Source organism: Oryctolagus cuniculus, chromosome 14 (genome assembly GCF_051225735.1).
Source record: "Oryctolagus cuniculus isolate XC-2025 breed Fujian yellow rabbit chromosome 14, ASM5122573v1, whole genome shotgun sequence".
NCBI lineage: Eukaryota > Metazoa > Chordata > Mammalia > Lagomorpha > Leporidae > Oryctolagus > Oryctolagus cuniculus.
In genome coordinates, this window is record NC_142880.1 from 67,063,448 (window position 1) to 67,085,521 (window position 22,074).

At 40.4% G+C, this 22,074-nt stretch overlaps 1 protein-coding gene and 1 long non-coding RNA gene across 5 annotated transcripts in view; one reads left to right on the forward strand and one right to left on the reverse strand.

Moving 5' to 3' along the window:
* Nucleotides 1-22,074, forward strand: part of LOC149122371 (uncharacterized) — a 53,632-nt gene that overhangs the window by 16,482 nt on the left and 15,076 nt on the right. The gene's annotated exons all lie outside the window — the stretch shown is intronic.
* The window catches only part of OXCT1 (3-oxoacid CoA-transferase 1), a 183,964-nt gene continuing 167,073 nt past the window's right edge, over nucleotides 5,184-22,074 (reverse strand). For both annotated transcript variants that reach the window (XM_089312749.1, XM_002714003.6), the window contains 3 exons: nucleotides 21,990-22,070; nucleotides 15,509-15,610; nucleotides 5,184-6,931 (listed from right to left, as the gene is read on the reverse strand). In XM_089312749.1, coding sequence (XP_089168875.1) covers nucleotides 6,890-6,931; nucleotides 15,509-15,610; nucleotides 21,990-22,070 — 225 coding nt within the window. In that variant the 3' untranslated portion in view covers nucleotides 5,184-6,889. The remainder of the gene's footprint in view (nucleotides 6,932-15,508; nucleotides 15,611-21,989; nucleotides 22,071-22,074) is intronic.

The window sequence follows — 22,074 nt, forward strand, 5'->3', positions numbered from 1 at the left end:
TTGAGATCTGGGGCATCTTTATTAGTTATACTTGTCCATAACAACTAATTAGATTTTTGTTAAATCACTCATTTAAGTTCTCTTCTGCAAGTTAAATGTTATATAGTAATTTATTCTTCATAGTTTCATTCTTTTTAATTATTTGCCTTCCTTACCTTTTTTCAAATCGATCACATTCATCCTAAATGGCATTGCCCACTCCTTTGCAGTCTCCAGTGAAGTTTGATTTTGCTGACTTAATGGAAGTATTTCCTCAATTGTATTGGTCTTTATACATTTGTTTATATATTTGAATATCTGTAATGTATCAAACATCTTTATTTGTAATACTCTACATTTGTCACAGATAAGCTTGTATACACAAGACCAATTGTGTACATGGGGAAAGATAGGAGTGGGGTGGGGGTAAGAGACATGCTGGAAAGCAAATCATGAGTTTTTTTTTTTTTTTTTTTTTTTTAAGATCTATTTATTTGAAAGGCAGAGTTGGTTTACTCCTCAAATGGCCACAGTGGCTGGGGCTGGGCCAGGTGGAAGCTAAAAGCCAGAAACTCCACACAGGTCTCCTACAGGTGTGGCAGGGGCCCAGATGCATTAGCAGGGAGCTGGATGGTAGAGCCACTGGGACTCCCCCAGGCCCTCCTAAGGGATGTAGGTGTCAGGGGCAGTAGCTTAACCTGCTGTACCACGATGCCAGCCCTGATGGAAAGATTGTAAACACTTGGACTGCTTAGATGAATCATTTTTAGACATTCATTTTTACATATACTAATGTAACTATTAACTCTCTCTTCTATAAAGCAGGTCCCTAGAAATATTTTCGTTTGTGATCAGTACCACATGTACTTGAATGTAATAACAATATTTCTTTAAAATATCCTTAAACCAGACATTTCCCTAATTCAGTCAGGCCTTAAAGGATGCCCTCCAACTCACTGATGCCAAGATGGACAGTTTCCCACATTTTGACATCCTTGAAATTGGGAAGCCCCTCACAAATGATGGCACCTTCAGCTTCCGGCTGCCCTATTGTCCCAGAGGAGGAGCTGAGGAAGGCACCTGCTCAACACTTCTCCCACTTCTGATCCGATCCTCGCTCTGACCCTGTTCCTTTGGCCACTTTACTCTTATCAGTGAGAAGCCCCCGGATTGCAAACATACAACCTTCAAAACCAGTGGGCTTTCTGGGGGCATTAGTGACTTGTGAGACCTACTGGCTGCACAAAGTACCCACTTTGCTGTTAAATGGGCAGTGAATGTTGGGCAAAGTCATCTGCACTGAGAAACTCCTAAAAAGTCTTACTATGTATCAGTAAAACTCCTGATAAGAAGTCAAACACAAATATAGTGCATTTTACAATGGATGGTTTCATACAGATATATGGTAATGCTTACGTGTGCTCATCTCTTACATGTCTTGCTGTAAAGCTGCCTCTGCTCATCCACACCCCACTAGCCCTCCGGGCCCCAACACTGTGATCAGTTTTCTTCTTTCAGTGAATCCCACCTTCTCCCTAAGCTAATCCTCCCACCATATCACCAGTCAACATCTATTTTTCAGGCTGCCAATATCAGCTTTATCTCTAGAGCTCAACTGAATGAGTCTGAGATACAAAGGTGACTTCAAACACGGGTAAAGGTTAATGCCAAGGAAACTGGACTTCAGCCACAAAGATAAAACAACACCTTTCAGCCCCTCTCTCTGGTGTCAAGTGAGTGTCCTTATCTGTCATTGTCTATACAGGGCCTTTCATGTGAGCAAATCTGGTAATTACAAGTCATCCACAGGGACATTCTGCCTGGTGGGTGACATCCTTTTTTATTTTGACAACTACCTATTTCCTTATGAACTGGGTTGTGCAAAAGGGCTATGTAGACAGGGAGAAGAAAATTTGAATATTTGCTCCATTAAGCTTAAAGGATTTGGACTCTGTTTTATAGCTTACCAGAGAGCAACAAATCTAGTCTATTCAGGGGATTCACTTTGTATCTCATTAACTACCTTGGCAAAATCCAACATTAGCCCTGATAGGCTAATTTGATTAAAGAACTGGTGGACATTATTTCTCTCAGACTAACAAAGTTAATTTTAATGGAGGTAATAATGTCTGCCTGGCAGGTTACTGTGAAAATCAAATAAGCTAGGTCTCATATTCTTGGTGTTTGTAAATTATAAAGTGTTAAATATAAGGAGTTATCACTGGCTCTTTGTTCCTTTGCCACAGTTTCTGGAATCCATCTGGTTTCTTTTCCTGTCTTTTCCTATTTCCTCCTAAGTGAGTTTACCTAATTGTTTAGCTGAAGGAAGTCCTCTAAGCTGGCCCTTCTATTTCTCATGCTTTCAATTAGTAAATCCTTTCAATTAAATATACTTGGAACGTTACCATGGGCCACTCAAGGCGTTGCTACGTAAATGACACAAGACTTCAAAACAAAACCAAAAACTCATTAGGATGTACCCATTTGAGATTATCTGGCTGAGAATCAGTAAAAAATAAACTCTGACCCACATTGAGTGCATTCCCAAATTGGGAACTAAAGATTAAATAAGTATTTGCAAAGATTTGGAGAGAGCTAATGAGCACTCCATCCCTTAGAAGGCCAAGTGGGAGATGCTACCTCCAATCCCCAAATCAAGACAAACAGCCTTCAGAGGGCATGCCAGGGTTTTATACTTCTGGAGCAGTCTGGCTTCCTCCTGAAAATGGTAATGGGATGTGGAATGCCCAGCTGCTACAGAAGGAGCCAAAGATACAAAATGGGTGCACTGGGCATGCAAGAGCCCATAGTTGCAGTGTAGCTATGGGAGGTTACCTATGGATCACACTACAAAAGGGCCAGAATCTATTTGCTTGAGGATCTTTCCAAGAGGACTATCAAGAGTATCATCTAATTAAGAGTGATATTGACCATAATCACGCAGCGGCTCCCTTGGTCAACTGTGACTTGTATTTAACTTCAAGGAGAGGGATTGTCTTATCAATTAGCTTCAAACTGACACGGACATCACTCTCATGGAAATTGCTATGTGATCCACAACGTGAGTCTTCTGATAGTTTTACAAAGTCTGTCTTTATAGAGGCAGAAGACTTCTAGTATACACATTTTATGGACAATGTATTCATGTCACATTAACTGGTATTCATGCATAAAATCAGTTGATATTCAGTGAAGAATCCCAGTAGAGGAGGCATTTTTGTCACTGAAACAAGAGGTCAAGAACAACAGTGTTCAGTCTATTAAAACATCTGTCAGTTACACATCTTAAAAGATCTATTTTTTGCAACTAGATATATTTGTATCTTATAGATACACAGTAGAAAATAATATATCCACCCCCTTTTAAAGAGGAAAATTTGAAAATATGCTTAAGGAATTCATGATCACATCCCACAAAGAATGAGGGGCTAATACCAAAGAAATATACCCATTTATTAGATCTCTGCTTATACTTCCAATGGAATAACATCCAAAATTTCTGAACATACTGAGATGGAAGAGAAAGAACTCTGCCGACAACCTTCCTACCCAAGGGTCCAAGATATAAGCACTTTTGATGACATTCTGAATATCTTTTTTTATTTTGAAGGAAGAGGGTTTATTGGTGGAAACCCAAAAGACCAAAGGGAAGGGTCAAAGAAGGAAAAGAGGGAGGAGGAGAACGTAAGAGATTGAGAGAGGGAGAGACAGAACCACGTGTTCAGGAATAGGTCCTCTTAAAATTTTGCTGGGTGGGGCAGTAGGGTAGGGGTGGAGCTGACCCTAGTGGTTGAGCCATGGGGTCACCTGGCTTCCAGCCGTGGTGGCGGGGGCTACAGCCTAGAATGGTGTCCTGGGTAGATCATGCCATAGATAAGACTCTGCATAACTTCTATAGGGAGCCAGGTCAGTCTCAGAACTTGAGAATTACAGGAACAGCCATTTAATTACACAATGGGTTAAGCCACTACTTGAAGTGCTTAGCATCCCGAATCAGAGTGCAGGTTCAAGTTCTGGCTATTCCACTTCTAATCCAACTCCTTGCTAATGCATCTAGGAAGGCAATGGAAGGGGTCCAAGATGGAGCTCTTGGCTTTGGCCTGTTGCAGACTTGTGTTACAACCAACTAGGGAGTGAACCAGAAGATGGAGTATGTCTCCCTTTGTTTCTCCCCTGTCCCTTACTTGTCACTTTCAAATACATAAAAAGCAACTTAAGAATTGGAGCTTGTGAATTCATATTGTGGCCACAGGTGACAAGGGGCCCAGCTCGATCAAAAGTGGAATTTATAGGCATCACTGGAGGGTAGTTGGTCTTAAGCATATCCAGAACCAGGAATCCAAACCCACCAGGAGCTTCCCTCCCTACCCTACAATTCTATGTGTTTGTGTGAGCTACTTTCTCTCCATTTAGATTTCAGCTGTGGCCTGAGAAAAGTAAGTCATCTCATTGATGAATGTGGGGGAAATAAGGTGACTTGGGTGGCCTGGATCATATACCTATCCCTGTGTATAACCACTGTGGGCAGAGGTAGATATCAAAAGTGGCATATCCTGGAACCCAACCCACTCCTTTGGCCAGTGATGAGGCTGTTATGAGGGAGCCAATAAAGATGTTGGACAGACTAGTACTAGAGCCACCTCAAAATGCCAAGAATTCAACACAGCTCACAGTAAGCAACAAATCTGGACAAAGATGAAAAACCATGAAACCTTGAACAATTTTTTAAAAGATTTATTTATTTGAAAGAGTTACACAGAGAGAGAAGGAGAGGCAGAGAGAAAGGTCTTCCATCCGCTGGTTCACTCTCCAATTGGCCGTGATGGCCAGAGCTGCATCCATCTGAAGCCAGGAGCTTCTTTCAGGTCTTCTCACGTGGGTGCAGGGGCCCATATGGGATGCCGGCACAACACACAGCGGCTTTACCCGCTATGCCACAACGCTGGCCCAGACAATTTTTTTTTATATACATGAATACATGACTTGCTCAGATAAGAAAGGCACAGGGTACATTTCAGTCATCTATCTTTTTTACCTAGAACTGCAGTATCTTTTCTTAGATAAGGGAAAGGCAACTACTTCATTAGCAGTGTAAAATGTAGTGCTGACTTTTTTGATGGACTTTGCCACAATCTCTGCACTGTTCCACTGTCCAACTATACAACCATACCATTCCCAAATGAGAAAAAGGATAGCCACAATGATTACATCCATTTTGAATATTTTATTTAATTTAGTAGTATGGTTGTTACAAAATGCATTATCAAGTCACCTACTTATCTTTTGGCACTCAAGGTGTAGAACATTCTTAGCGTTGCATTTTAAAGTAACAGACTGGAATGATAAGAAAGTATGTTTGAAGATGTTAACAACTGTCAATCATAACTCTAATATAAACATAGTAATGTCATGGACCTGGAACATTCTAAGAAGGATCTTACCAGTGTTAGGAGAGTGCTTTGGAGCCAGAAGGCTAATTTATATATGGAGTGTGCTATTCACAGAAAGTCTCTCTTTCCTCTAATATTGTTCATGACACAATTGTAGCCATATCTGAAGACAGGTGAGTTTCAGTGACAACCAGCACCTAAAAACATGCATACATCCCTATACTTAGTGCTAGAGGAATGTATACCACACTGTATGATGCCTAGTCCTATCCAGAGGCCAGCTGCCCTGCCTGTCTTCCAGACTTTTCTCCCATATGATACCCAGGACACTTCTGAAATGACTATTTTGTGCACCTGTCTGGTATTAAGGATACTCTAAGGAAAAGCCCCTTACAAGCCAAATCCCCCATGTTTATTCCCCAACACTCAAAATTCACTGACTTTTCAGAGCATGGACTTACCCACTGTTATTTACCCAACTTGGTTAAGGCTGAATTAAAAGCACTTTGTTAAAGGAAGTAGCCTTGGCAGAAGAAGAAAACCAATGTTCTACAGAAAAAGTCATTTCAACATTTAGAATCTTTTCTGAACAGAAATGAGAACCTGAAAAGAATTTTTTAAAAAAACTCTGCTGCCATTGTGTGTCTAAGGTTCATGATAAATTACAGTTCCTCTTGGCTTGAGAGGAGGTATTATACAAGTAGCCCACAAAAGTTAAGGAGTCTTCCAGATACAAAAGAATACTGAGCTGTTTTAAAATGAGAAAACTGTGTAGATCAGTTGGGTTTTAGTCCTCTTCCTATCATAAGCCTTTGTCTTTGGCAAAACACAGATGAAGATTGCTTATAAAGGCAATTTCTTGGTGGGATGTCAGCACCAATAGCTCCTATATTCTTTGGTCTCTTCCATGTAACAGTTGCTTCTCTCCTGTTTTGTGGAGATGTTCCTCCTTGCTTTCTTGGGGGTATCTACTTGGCTACCAGAACTGTGGGAGGAAGAAGAATACTCTAGGGAAACCAGATGTAATACACAAAATTGGAGGCTGAAGACAGAGGAGGCTGAAGGAAAAACAATTATTAAGATAGCATTTCTCCAAATAAGAAACTTGCATGTACATATATATGTATATAATTTTTCAGGACCAGAAAGTCAAAATTTACTTATAAAGGGAAGTACACTGGCAAAACTATTCCTATGGCCCATCTTAGTGAATCCTAAATATAATCTAGCCAATATAACAGAAGGCACAGATATCTTTAATATGAGCACCAAACACAAAAGGAACCTTCTCAGTACTTATGTTACTAGTCAGATAATCACACATGCTTTGCTGTTCGTTATAATGTCATAGCACTCTTGAGAGAACAAAGTCAACACGGCTGCATAAAACTTGAGACATTAGAAGAAAACTAGTCAAAAACTGCTTGATAAATATACAATCATAATTACTGATGTTCTTTCAATTAAATCTGGCATGTTTACAATGGAAAACACGCAGGCTGGGACAAATTATCCACATTTCAAGTCGTGATCTGTTGCATCGGCATAAGTTTTGGCGAAACCTGGTAAAAGGAAAAAATCAAAATTTTGAAAAACCACATGAAATGAACATTTCTTCTTTGAATATATAAACACTCTTGCCATGGATTTGGCTTAGGATTTACTTCTTATTTTCCATTCTCAAACCCTAAAGAGAGAGAGAAAAAAAAAAAAAAAAAAAAAACCCTAAAGAGAGAACTCCTGTTCTGCTTACATCTGGAGGAGCCAGTGGTTCTCAAACTTCTTGCATTGTAGCCCCTATGCTAAGGACTGGAGCTTGCAACAAAGCAGATGGTTAAGCCCTCTGCTGGATGGATCACAGATCTTCCAGACTGATGCCTTTGAGGCATCACTCTAGCCACATTATAAAGCACAAGTTTCCAAGTCCTCAGAATACATTGAGTCAATTTGAGATTTATGTAGTCTATGGATTATCTAAATACATATTGAAAGTCTATAAAAATATTTTTTGAAATCTTGAGAGTTCAAGTTCATTGATACAATTTTAGGAATATAATTATACTTTCCTCCATTGCCCTTCCTTTCTTTATTTTTGCATGACACTTTATTTCTTTAAAGATTTATTTTATTTGAAAGACAGTTACAGAGAGATACAGAGCCAGAGAGAATGACAGAGGTCTTCCATTTGCTGGTTCACTCCCCAAATGGCTGCAATGGCCACGGCTGAGCTGTCTGAAACCAGGAGCCAGGAGCTTCTTCCAGGTCTCCAACATGGGTACAGGGACCCAAGAACTTGAGCCATCCTCTGCTGCTTTCCCAGGCCATAGCAGAGAGCTAGATCGGAAGTACAGCAGCCAGGACTCGAACCGGCACCCGTATGGGATGCTGGCACTGCAGGTGGAGGATTAACCCACTGTGCCACAATGCCAGCCCCAATAACATTTTCAATTTATAGTTTAAGGCTTAATGTTCCACTAAATAGTTCAACATGTAAAAATTAGACCACTATTCAGGATTATAGACTAGGGCTATACACAATAATCAAATCCCAAGATGTCATTTCACTCATATACATTACATTTTTAATGCTCTATATATTAGCTACCACAAATCAGAAAACGTGATATTTGTCTTCTTGGATCTAGGCTTATTTCACTAAGCATGATGATTTCCAGTTGCATTCATTTTGTTGCAAAAGTTAGGATTTCATTTTTTTTTTATTTGACAGAGAGAGAGAGAGACAGAGAGAAAGGTCTTCTTTCCGTTGGTTCACCCCCACAAATGGCCACCACGGCCAGAGCTATGGTGCTTCCTCCTGGTCTCCCATGCGGGTGCAGGAACCCAAGCACTTGGGCCATCCTCCACTGCCCTCTTGAGCCACAGCAGAGAGCTAGACTGGAATAGGAGCAATCAGGACTAGAATCCAGCGCCCATATGGGATGCTGGTGCTGCAGGCAGAGGATTAACCAAGTGAGCCACGGCGCCGGCCCTCATTCTTTTTTTTAATGACTGAGTAGTATTTTATTTTGAGTATACACATTACACTTTATTAATGATAAATCTTACTGGAAATCAGTATGGAAAGGATAGAAAGGCAGTTAAAGGATCCAAGTTATTATAAAAGGGAGTTAAAAGCATTAACACCCTCACGTAGGCGCTTGTTGTAGCAGTTGAGCTGCTGTTTGGGATGCCCACACCCCAAGTAGGAGTGCCGGGGATCCAGTCCTGGCTCTGCTGCAGATCTGGCTTCCTGCTAATGAACCTGGGAGGCAGCAGATGATGTCTTTAATAACTGGGTCTTGGGCCGGCGCCGCGGCTCACTGGGCTAATCCTCTGCCTTGCGGCGCCGGCACACCGGGTTCTAGTCCCGGTCAGGGCACCAGATTCTGTCCCGGTTGCCCCTCTTCCAGGCCAGCTCTCTGCTGTGGCCAGGGAGTGCAGTGGAGGATGGCCCAAGTGCTTGGGCCCTACACCCCATGGGAGACCAGGATAAGTACCTGGCTCCTGCCATCGGATCAGTGTGGTGCGCCAGTGGCAGCGGCCATTGGAGGGTGAACCAATGGCAAAGGAAGACCTTTCTCTCTCTCTCTCTCACTGTCCACTCTACCTGTAAAAAATAAAAATAAAATAATTGGGTCTCTAACACCCTTGTGGAAAACCCAAATGGCATTCTAGGCTCCTGGTTTTGGCCTGGCTCAGCCCCAGCTGTTGTGGCATTTGATTGGTGAATCAGTGGATGGAAGATCTCCCCTAACATCCTCTGTATCATTCTTTCAAATAAATACAAATTGATTATAATGCTTGGTGTATTTAGCAGCAAGTACATTCCTGGGAATTTGGAATCATGAAAAAAAAAAGAACAAGAATATATCTGCATTTATGGTAGAACTAACAGATGGAGAAACCTAAACAGAAGTGACCTCACTTAATTGTGACAAATTGTTCAGTGTGGTACCAGCTTCAGATTTCCTAATTCAACATGGCAAAAATCTATTGAGTTCCAATTAGTAAGTAAACGGAGAACATGGCATGGGCTACTGAAATGTAAGTGTGTGAGTGTGTGTGTGTGTGTGTGTGTGTGTTTAAGTTTTTCTCTTTTGAGTGGCAGGGAAACAACAAAACAGACTAGCAGGCAAACGGAGCTATCCACTGGTTCACTCTCCAAATGCTTGCAATGGCTGTGGCCAGGTCAGGGCCAAAGGTTCCCCATCCCTTTTCTGGAATAAACAATATTTTCTTAAATTCATGAAAATAAAAGAGTGAATGAGTAGGTGGTTAGGTAAGCTTCAAAGAACAAAAGAAAGCCTCCTAACAGAGGTTAAGTCCTAATCCATTTTTACACATATTCAAAATTCCAATCATTTCCCTGCATTTCCTACAGATATACCTGCTACTCTAGAAAATTCTTAATAGTAAATAGTAGTATTTTCAAAAATGCTTTGCAAAAATCATCTCTGAGGTTGTATTAATTCCATAGGGCTGCCATCACAAACGGAATTTGCTGTTCCGGAATGCTGGAGGTTAGAAATTTGAGATCAAGGTGGCAGCATGGCCATGCTCCCTCCCAAACTTGTAGGCAGTCTTTCCTTGCCTCTTCCTAGCTCCGTATCTAGCTTTCTGGTGGCTTGTCGGCAATCTTCGGCATTCCCAGGCTAAGAGCTGTACCTTCCTAATCTTCCACCTCTACATGGGTCTGTCTTCACATTGTCATATTCTTATGTGTGTGCTTGTCATAGTGAACTAAGGGCCACACTACTGAAGTATGACCTCATTTTAACTAATTACATCTACAGTGGCTTTATTTTCAAATAAGGTCATTCTAAACTCCTAGAGATTGGGACTGCTACATATCATTCAGGGGAGGGGACACATTCAACCCATAACAATGGCTTAGGAACCATGTAGAACAATGGAAAAGACAGTTATTTGAAAAGTATCTACTTTAATATCCTTTCAAAAGCCTTATGTTGTTCTTTGGAGAAACTTAAACTTGTTTTCAAATTGGCATTTGTATAATCTTACTGTCTCCACCAAGGTGAAGGAGAGCAAAAAAAAAAAAGAAATAGGAAGCAATTATTTGACTTTGTAAATGAACTAAAAATATTTAGCTTCTTCAAAGAACATCTGTATTAACTCCTCAGTGTCAAAGGTTAATGTTCCCTCCATTTTTATACAAGAATAAAATTTAAGAGTATTAAGTGTTATGAATAGCACTAAACAAGAATTTTCTTTTTAAATGATATAAGACCAATATTGCTTATATATAGATTAAGACAAAAGTTAATTGAGATTTGCCATGTCCAAGAGCAGACATATAATAGAAAAATAACAGACAAAAGTAACATGCTGCATACTTAGCTCTTCCAACAATAAGACACAGGTTCTTAGTATTTAGATAAATATATCTCACTAACAGTTTCCTTTTTAAACAACACAGTGTAATTAATGAAACTTTTTTTTTGAAAGCAGATCATTTCTAATAGATACTTCACAGGATTTCCTTTAAAAGGAAAGCTGGACACCTTAATTTTTTGAACTAAATATCTGATCATTTTCCTTGTCACATCAGCCCTATTTTGTGTTCTTAATATGGTTTATGTCCTCACTGGCATTTAGCAGGAAGGAAGAAGCTTAATGTGGACTGACCTGGCCTGGCCATTTTGTCATGAGAAACATCCATTCCACCCGCCCCACCCCCCTTTCTCATGCTCTTCTCCCAGTCTCATCAACATTGGAAGCTCATGCAAGACAGAACAGATTATCCTGCCAACGTGATCTACATTCTGAGCATAAGATGATATGATTTAAGTGTAGCAGAGAAGCCACAATTTGTCTTCCCAGCCCATTGATACCTCAAGAGTATATTGTTTTTTTTGTTTGTTTTTTTGACAGAGTGGACAGGGAGAGAGAGAGAGAGAGAAAGGTCTTCCTTTTCCGTTGGGCCATCCTCCACTGCCTTCCCGGGCCATAGCAGAGAGCTGGACTGGAAGAGGGGTGAACCAAGTGTTTGGGCCCTGCACCCGCATGGGAGACCACGGGGAAGCACCTGGCTCCTGGCTTCAGATATACGCAGCACGCCCGCTGTAGTGGCCATTTGGGGGGTGAACCAACAGAAAAAGGAAGACCTTTCTCTCTCTCTCTCTCACTCTCTAACTCTGCCTGTCCAAAAAAAAAAAAAAAAAAAAAAAAAAAAAAAAAAATTTAAAACAAAGGAGTAGCCAATTGAATTCACTACTCACTAAAAAAGGTATTTTAGGAATAATGAAATTTAAGTGGTGGTATCTCAACTGTGCTTTCCCTTTTTCTACTTTGGGCAATCAAGTAACAGACACACTAATGGATATAAGTATAGCCAAAAATAAAGGAATCTGATGTTTGCATTAGCTTTTCTCAGCTTTAATATGAAGAAATGTGCAATATCATTTTGACCCTTTAAAAACAATTTCTTAATACTTAGGAGACTTCTTTCAAACTGTCAGGGCAATGGAAGAAAAGTAAGCCAAAGGGGACCCCTGGGTGTGAAAACGTTTAGTACTAGTAGCATGAAAAGAATGAGAGAGGCCTAAATCAAACTTAAAAACTGTGTCAGAGGCCGGAGCCGCGGCTCACTAGGCTAATCCTCCGCCTAGCAGCGCCGGCACACCGGGTTCTAGTCCCGGTTGGGGTGCCGGATTCTGTCCCGGTTGCCCCTCTTCCAGGCCAGCCCTCTGCTGTGGCCAGGGAGTGCAGTGGAGGATGGCCCAGGTGCTCGGGCCCTGCACCCCATGGGAGACCAGGAAAAGCACCTGGCTCCTGGCTCCTGCCATCGGATCAGTGTGGTGCGCCGGCCGCAGCACGCCGGCCGCGGCGGCCATTGGAGGGTGAACCAACGGCAAAAGGAAGACCTTTCTCTCTGTCTCTCTCTCACTGTCCACTCTGCCTGTCAAAAATAAAAATTAAAAAAAAAAAAAAACTGTGTCAGAGGAAACAGCCAACCTATGGAATGTGAGAAAGTATTTGCAACTCCTCTATCTGATAAGGGATTAACACCCAGAAGTACATAAAGGAACTTCTACAATTGAATAAAAAAAGAACAAATAACTCAAAAGTGGTCAATTGGAGCTGGTATTGTGGCCAAGCAGGTAAAGACACCAGCATCTCCTATGGGTGCCAGTTCATGTCCCAGCTGCTCTACTTCCAATCTAGCTCCCTGCTAACACACACCTGGGAAAACAGAAGAAAATGGCCCAAGTGCTTGGGCTCCTGCACCCATGTGGGAGATGCAGATGAAGCTCCTGGCTTTGCCCTGGCCCACCCATGGCCTTTGGGGCCCTTTGGGGAGTGAACCAGCAGATGGGAGACTTCTGGCTTGCTCTCTCTGCAACTTTGCCTTTGATATAAATAAATGAAAAATGGGCAATTGAATAGCCAGTTCACCAAAGAAGATGTGTAAATCACAACCATCATTTGAAAAACTACCAAATGTCACTAATCACAAGATGCAAACCAAAGCCTCGGTGAAATATCAACTCATACCCATTAAGGTGGCTACTGTTAAATAGAAAAGAATAAGCATTGATAAAGATGTAGAGAAAAGGGAACCCTTCACACTGTAGGTGGGATTGTAAATTAGTATAGTCATTGTGGAAAATAATATGGAAGTTTCTCAAAATGTTAAAAATAGACTCAGTATATGCCTCAGAAATCCCATGTCTGGGTATATATTTTTATATATATTGAGGGCCAGGGAGTTTGAAATTTTTTTTTTCCTAGTTGCAAACCACTCCTGGCCAGCATCTTTTTCAGATAATGTGCTGAAGGTTCCAGAAAGATAGTCAGTACCTGCAATTCTATGACAAATTTCTACAGCTTCCTTTTGGGACTTTCAGACATACACAATCCTTATTAAAAAGATAAATTCCTTTCAGTTGACACAAAATCATGAATATAATTGTGATGGTTATTACAGTTTCACTAAAGCTGATTCATAAGATATTTAAATAATGCATTTTCCTGCTGTATTTTTATTTAGAGCTAATTGCACGATGAATAAAGGAAAGGAACTTGGTGATTCTTTTTGTAAAAAGTACTTAAATATTTCATTATGATGATTCTTTCTTGATACCCTGAAACCACATTTTTGTCATGTCCTATTATCTGATGCTCTTCTGGTTTGTCTTTCTCTTTGAAATTCTCAATACTTTCTCAAGCAGCTTATAACCACATTATGTTTCATTTGTCTTTTCACTTGTCCTTATGCTTAAATATACAGACTTTAACCAACATGTTTTAAAATTGCTTTAAACTAGGGTTTTTGTCCTTTTTTTCCTTATTAGGCAACAAACTGGCTAATCAATCCTTTCTAGAATATTCAGTGTCGGTTACACTTTGAAGGCTGAGGTATTGGGTGTTTTCTCCAACACAAATCTTAAGTAACTGGTACATAGTTACATATGCTATACAATGCTATCTGTGCAGCAATAACCATGAGGAATATCTTCTGAATTATCACAACGAGTAGCTTTTGAATGATCACAAAAGAAACACTATCCTCAAGCTTCTCTTTTTATTATATGTATCCTTACTGACACCATGGATCATTAGACCCACCATAGCTAGCTCTCCTGTCTGGAAGGTTCAGCTAAACCATGCTTTTTTGTTTTCAAAACAACACTGACACACAGAACTAACATTTCATCTCAACAGCCTGATTTGGAGGAAAGAAGATCACAAGTTACTGTTAAGAGAAGATGATACTAGGATATAAGAGGGACCACAGATGCTTTTTAATTTGTCAAGGCATATAAACTAGCACATTTTGATTGTTTTTTGTAAAAACAAATCAAAATAATAAAAATCCATCTTTTCATTCTTGTTTTAGCTACATGAAAAAACTAGATGATAAAAGTTTTCCTTTGTTCCATTTTCTGTTGTAAGGTAATATACATTCAGTAAAATGTCATCTGATGAGGACGTGAACTCTTCCACATTGAAAACCAAATAACAGCTGTTGAAAAGTCATTTGCCTTCATCACGGGAGTAAGAAATACTAAATAAACAGCTAATTAAAAATGTGCTTTTCATACAAGGTATTGCTAGGAGACTAATTTTTTTCCAAAGGAAAATTCAGAAAAGGTTAATAGACAAAGACCCAGTATAGTACCAGGAACACTTACTATGTGGATAATGAATTATGCAACAAAATTGGTTTTAAAGACGTTTGTTATGCATTGAGACATATAAGCTAAGTATGTAGCATACTGAAGGAAGGCATATGTATGATTTATAAAATGTTAAATAGGTTGTCTAAGATGGGTAACTAACACTAACATGTTTTCTTATAACTATATGTCAATTTAATGAGTCCTTTAAAAACTACTTGGGAATCAAATCCCTTTCTCCATAGTTTAGGTGTTTCACCTTTACTTCTGATTAACTTCAGGGACTAAGCCATGCTGTCAAGCCCCATTTAAGGTGACTGTTCATAGATCACCCAACGCTTATAGTCAAGGGCAACTGCTTCTGTTTCAGATGTCACTTTTAAGGAACCCTCGAGTTGTTTTTTTTTTTTTTTTAAAGAATACTCCATTGCTTTCATTTGCTTTGTAATTCTGAGTTTACTATGCACTAAGTTTATCTTCCAATACAGGTATACACATTTTTAATTATAAATCTGATAGTGTCAGAAACTCAACATTCTGATATCTTCAATGGAGGGAATAATAAGATTGTAAGCTAATCAAAGAAAAGGTCATAAGCCATAGTGGGTTAAAAATAAGGATACATTTCTCCTTGTGTAGCTCATGTTTTTGAGTTAATCTCCTTTAACCATATTTGACATATAATCAAATAACAGCATATTTTAAGAGACTTCAGAGGAAACAGTTTGGAGCTCAAGCTCTATCTCCTGTCTCCAGCAGCTCCTGGTGGCTCCTCCTCCCACTGCCTCTTATTCCTGAGCCAAGGCCTGGTCAGTGACTCACAGCCCTGCCCCTGCTCCCACCTGCTCTCATCTGGAGGCACCCTTTCTTCTACTCCTGTTCACTGCAAAGGTCAGCTCCAAAAATGATCACAAATTAATGGTTCATGTCCTGTAAACACCCATTAATCAAATGTGTGACACAGGACAAGTGGCTGGATTTGTTCACAGAAGCACTTACTGCAAAATCACATCCAGTGCTCTTTTGTATGTCCTCAACTGTGAGGCCTTCCCAGAGCTCGATCAGCGTCAGGCCCTTCTTCTTGTCCACATCAAACACGGCCTGTCAGAGTTGAGAAAATGACAATGATAACTTCTATCACAGTAACTTTTTTATAGCACAAAACAGAAATAACCTCTCAGGCTCTTAAAGGAGAGAAGACCCAGGACAAAAGGCTGACAATCGGCAATGTGAAAATGTCAACTCTAACCATCACATTTGGGTGAGAATCAATGCCAGCTTCCTAATGAGCAGTTAGTCATGGAACACTGTTGCTGCCAGAAAATGAGTGGTGACCATTGGTAGCATTTGTTACTATTGTAATCAATTTTTAAAGACTGTCTTCCTTTTAAATCCTACACTTTTGGTCAAATGTCAATGAAGTGACTAATAATGACTGAAGAAAGGGAGGGAGGAAGAAGATTTTTGGAAGGTTTAAGTAGAAGGATGATGGGAAAAAGTTGGTGAGTGCTGCTGAGGGAGAACTACAGGAAACAAAAGAAAGTTCTCTGTGGTAATAGTAACTATAAGAGATTATATGCATCAGAGCAATTACAAAAAATAGCTATCCTGGCCCCAAAAGTCCCCCAGCTAAGTTATGTACAGGGAAATACAGATCCCAAGTATAGAGCATAAGACTCTCCACTAAGTGTGCAAGTCAAATAGAGATGCTCACATTCAGAACAGGCACAAGACCAGCCTCACTAAACATTCTATTACAACAATTCCCTGCTACCACTGTTGCTAGTGCCAACTGGAATAACTTGACCACAGCAGGCAGATTGCCTGTAGTATCCAATTCAGAACACTCTTTCACACTTAGAGCAACTCAAGTGGAACGGACTTACAGAGGCATTTAATAGAATCTTCCATTCAAGAAGTCTTCAAAGCATCTTTCTCATGTGGTCATGGGGCTCTTTGTGGATGCTCCCAGTAGCAGGAAGCTCACTTGTCTCAAGGCATATGGCTGAGAGAAAGCTCAAACTACAAGAAATGAAACTGCTTGCCTGTAACTTCAGTCTCAAGTTCTACACCCAAGGTCAGCAAATAACACACTCTTCCTTCTTTCAGCTCCTGTTAGTTTCTTCTTTCTTGCACTTAAATGTTGTGCTTTCTAGATCTTTCCCCTCCTCTGAATTTAAACTATCCACAGGTTTAGAATCTTCAACTACCTGGGAGTCAAACTGTGAGCTGTTGTTTTTAAACACATGCTTGGAGGCTGACATCATGACAGAGTTAACACATAGAGGACAGAAACCCTGCCTAATGGGTTGGACTAGAATTTGTGGTCTGCTGCACGACAGCTGTGCAACCTTTAGGGAACCTGTCTTGGCATCTGTGGATGTAGATCATAAAAACTGACCTCTCAGACTGTGATGTAAGATAAACTTAAGAAAACACACTCAAAGCAGCAGGCCTGGGACAGAGCAGGGCACCACAGGGGCATGTTCTTACTCGTTGGTAGTTTAGCCACTTGTGTGTGAACCTAAGCTCTGAAATGATTATTTGTAAGTTTTATGTTCATTTGTTGGAAAGGCACAGAGAGAGGTCTTCTGTTTGCTGGTTTACGCCGCAAATGTCCACAAAAGTAACAGCTGGGCCAATTCAAAACCAGAAGATAAGAACTCCACCCAGTTCTGCCATATGGTTGGCAGGAATCCAAGTAGTTGAGCCACCACCTGCTGCCACCCAAGGTGTGCATTAGCAGGAAGATGGATCCGAAGTGGAGGGCATGGGACTAGGACCAAGCACTCTGATAGGAGATCTGGGCATCCCAGTATCTTAATTGCTACACTATAACAGCTCCCTCCTGAATGATTGTCTCTAGTTGATTCTTTTCCCAAGGAACAAAACATCACTGAGATCAGCAGTACTTGCATTCTCTGATTAATTCACAGATAACCTAGTTGATTTTACTGGAAAAAGACATTCTAAATCTAAAAGTATTTTAGCAAACTTTCATTTTCTTTCCATGTTTTTCTTGGCAAAACTGTGCATTCCAAGAGACAAAAAAAGGTAACTTAGGAATGTCTTTATATTATATTAGCTTGCCTCATTCTAAAATGACAATTTTTTCAATGGACACTCTTCTTTTGTAGAAAATGTATCTGGAGTACCATTAGTACTGATTTACTTTTTTTCCTGCATCACAAGCAACTGTAAATTTATACAGATGGAAGAAAATAAGAGAAAGGTCTCTGGGTAATATTAAGAACAGGCATAGAAATGATTTAGAAATAACTGGTATCCCGGCTGGCATGTGGTATAGTGGGTAAGGCTGGCACCTGCAGTGCTGGCATCCCTTATGGGCACCAGTTCAAGTCCCAGCTGCTCCACTTCTGATCCAGCTCCCTGCTGATGCACTTAGGAAGGCAGCAGAGGATGGCTCACGTTCTTGGGCCCCTGCACCCACATGGGAAATACAGAAGTAGCTCCTGGCTTCCGGTCAACCCACCTTGGCTGATAGAAGATCTCTGTCTCTCTCTCTCTGCCTCTGCCTCTCTGTAACTCTGCCTTCCAAATAAATCAATAAATCTTAAAAAAAAAAAAAACTGGTATCATAAATACAAGGTTCTAGTAATCTGAGAGATAAAAGTCTATGGCAAACTGACTTAGTGCTTTTTAACAAATTAATAACTATATCAAATTTTAATTAACTCCAAAGATTATATATTAGAAAGTCAAGAATCTTTCATCTTAAAAACTTACTCTTGAAATATTTAGGAAGAATTTCCAGTTAGTGGTATAAAGTATAAGCAAAACTTAGTAAAAACAGAGACTAAAGCCTATAAGCTACAGTAAACTGCTCAACTAGCAAGAATAATATTGAATCCACCTAAATTGTCACATAGATAGTTACTTTATCACCACCATAAAAAGCTACATTACTAAATTATGGGGTCAGCACTGTGGCGCAGTAGGTTAAAGCTCCAGGCTGCAGTGCCAGCATCCCACGTAGACACTTGTTCAAGTCTCAGCTGCTCTACTTCCAATCCAGCTCCCTGCTAATGTGCCTTGGAAAGTAGCATAGGATGGCTCAAGTCCTTGGGCCCCTACACCCTTGTGGGAGATCCGGAAGAAGCTCCTGGCTTCAGATCGGCACAGCTCCAGCTGTTACGTCCATTTGGATAGTGAACCAGCAGATATAGGATCTCTCTCTCTCTCTCTCTCTCTCTCTCTCTCTCTCACCACCTCTCTCTGTAACTCTTTCAAAGAAATAAATCATAAAAAAGTTACATTATAGATAAAAGCATTCTTCACAGCCTTTGTCCTGGCGAGGAAGGCTTCTTTGCTAACCTCACTCTACCAGCACAAACAATCAAGGTCATAGCATTCTCCAAAGCCTCTTTCAATGAGCAATCTGTGCAATTTTCCTTGGAGTGGATAATTTAATTCTAGTCCCATGCCTGCTAGCGGCAGGGCTAGACATATTCATTGCCCTTATCTTAATGGCACTGCATTCAGGTTGAATGCAATGAGTACTTACCTAGGACCTACCACATATGGAGCACAATGGGAAGCGTGCCACATTCTTTTCCGTGAAAAACCCAAGGTTTTTCAACTTGGTTGCCCTTCTCTTTATTCGTTGTTACTATCTGATCGTCACCTACAGTTAAGGCTGCAATTATCCCTGTATACTAACGACTCCAACAAGTTTGTTCCAATTCTGATTGCTCTGGAGAACTCAAGATGCAAATCCTCCAGTTTTTTATTGACGTCTTTGCATGTTCTCAGGGATACCAAACGGAGAACATCCAAACTGAACCTTGTCTTTTCCTGCCTTCCACTGCTTTCTCTCTTCTCTTCTCCACAGTTCTGGGGCTCACTGAGGATACAACAGTTCAACCATCCTCTCCAGCCAGAAAACGTGGGACTCAGCTGTGTCTTGCCAATCAGGTCCTGTTCATCAACAAATTGAGTTATTCTCCTAAATCTCTGTCCTGTGTTTTAGGATCTTGAAATTTCTTGCCTAGATCACTGAAGGAAAAATATGACTGGTCTCTGTCTCACCTCTTCTCCCTCTACTCTAGACTAAAACTAGAGTGTTTTTTCTAATGCAAATAGAATCCATTTGCATCCCCTTCTAAAAATCACTTAAGAGTTGCCACTGCCTTCCAGATAAATCATGTTTTTTAAAAAGGCATCTATGTCCCTCTATGAATAGGTTCTTCCCAGTGTGTTTTGTGTTTTGTTTTTTCTTTTTCCTTTCTTAGCCTTCAGAATCTAGCTGTGCCTTCAAACCAAACTGTTCCACTTGCAGGTCCTTGAACAGGCAGTGTTTTTCTAACTCTCTAACTCTGCATATGGTCTTCCTTTTACATGGCTGTCTCTTAACTCATAAAGTTACTCTTTTAACTTTTAGGACTCAACATTCAATCAGTTTTTGCAGCAAGAAAAGCATGTGGCAGTTTTTTTGTTTTGTTTTTTGTTTTTAAGTCTTTACTAAGTATGGGTCAGGCATCAAACTAAGTGTTGGACAAACATGTGAGAAAGGCAGTGCTTGGGTTATTTCAACACAATGGTCAGTGCTAACTTAAGGTAAGTACGAGGATTCAGGAAAGCACCAAGACCATTTGGGGAGGGATAGGAAAGACCTGCCGGAGAAAGAAAGAAATATATAGCTAAGACCAGAAAGAGAAAGAAATTAGTCAGATAGACTGGGTAAGAAAAAATGTTTTAGGGAGAAATGTTAACGGCAGAAAGAACTGAGGCTGGAGGAGAAAAGGTACAGACTGTGAGATGCCTTTCTAAGCATTGTTAACAGCTGTTAAGTGATACCACCTAAAAGCTTTTCTTGACTTACCAAGGTTGCTAGGTAGCTTTTCTCATATTCTAGCCTAGCATCCAGTGTGCACCTCTACTCTGTCCTTTGTGATATTTATCACTCTAACTGCTGGTCAAGCTGGATGTTCAGTATCCATCCCCTTTAGAACGGGCCACTTGATGGCACAGACCATGCCTCCTACTCTCTGTAGCTGTTGGGAGTGCTCTGGTTCAGAGAAGACTTTCAGACAGGACACGGAGGATGGTTAGAAAGTAAAAAAGCTTTGCTTTTATGCTTATCTTAGCCAAAAGGCAGAGAAGCAAAGCTTTTACTTTTAAATGGAAGCAAATTTGAATAACAATACAAGTTCTTTCATAAGAAAATGCAGGTATTGGATGATTAGCACTGCAGGGAATGGTGGGCCAGTCTGAGGATGAAACTGCCCTGTGCTAAGACAGTGTAAAACCTCTTCATGGAAACTGCACTGGGCTGAAAGTCTAGAGGGCAGAGTTGAGAGGTATTGCAGAAGGAAGCACTGCAGTGTGGGCAAGGGGAGGGCATGTGTGCAAGGGGACAGGGCAAGATCCGAGGAACAATGATGCTGGCATTATCCTTAGAAGGGTGACCATTTTCTTCAAGAATGTAGGATCAAAGAGTAATTTACTTTCAAAGTATAGGATTCCTCTCAGCAAGGTCTGTTGACAGTTTTGAGGGAACTAGAAAAATGGTGAAGACCCAGAATAAGTGGTGAGATTAAACATTCTATAATTTCATCTGCTTGTTTTTTCTGAGTTCCCACATAAACAGTTTGGGGGAAGGTACCATTCAGGACAGAGCTCTTCACAAAATGTGGCTTCCAGAAAGTATCCTGGACCTCCTGATTTTGAAGGCCTATTTAGACGGCTTCTTACCACAGTTCAGTGACAGCGAATGAGACAGTGCCAAGGTCCTACTGCCACTGCCCTTAACAAGAGAAGCCCCAAACTCTGATACGGATGATTCTGGTTTCTGCTTGCAAGAAACTGAATCAAGAAAGCACCACCTTCTATCATACTGACTTTTCCCAGCTGACTTATGAGAATTATATCATTCTATATCCTAGGTTGAAATCAGGGTAACAAAGGTTGCTTTAGGCAGCTTCGGGTCACGCCCCTCTCTGAGTAGCTTTTTTGCTGTACCATTGCACCAAATAGTAGGCTCTAAAGTGCCACAAAAGTTCAGGGATCACGCAAGAAGCAACGTATTTCTTGGCTTCTGCCCAGTCAATACTGCAGTTTGCACCTAAGTCATTACAATTCAATTTTGACCGAGTTACCTAAATAAAACCCCAAAATTTGTACTTAGGATCTGGTGAAGAATACTTGTATATAATCCAGCTTAACAGTAAATATAAGGCTCAATACAACTTTTCTCTGATTATATCACACTCTCAAAGTTAGCAAGGACAGGAGTTCAATTTGGGGTTTATATGTGTATTTCCAGAGAGTTGCACATGAAGAATTCTACATTTAGAAATGTTAAATGGATCAATTTTCCTATTCATTCTACCCACAGACTAAATTAATTCTATGACTGCTGACATAATGCACTTTCAGGAGGTAACAAAAAAATTCTAAAAATGCTTATAAATAAAAAAAATGGTGGTAGATATTAGAGGAAATAAAAAGGAGCTTTTACCTTTTCTGTAATGATGCGGTTGACACATTGCTTTCCAGTCAGTGGTAAAGTACATTTCTCCATGATTTTATGTGCATTACCCTGT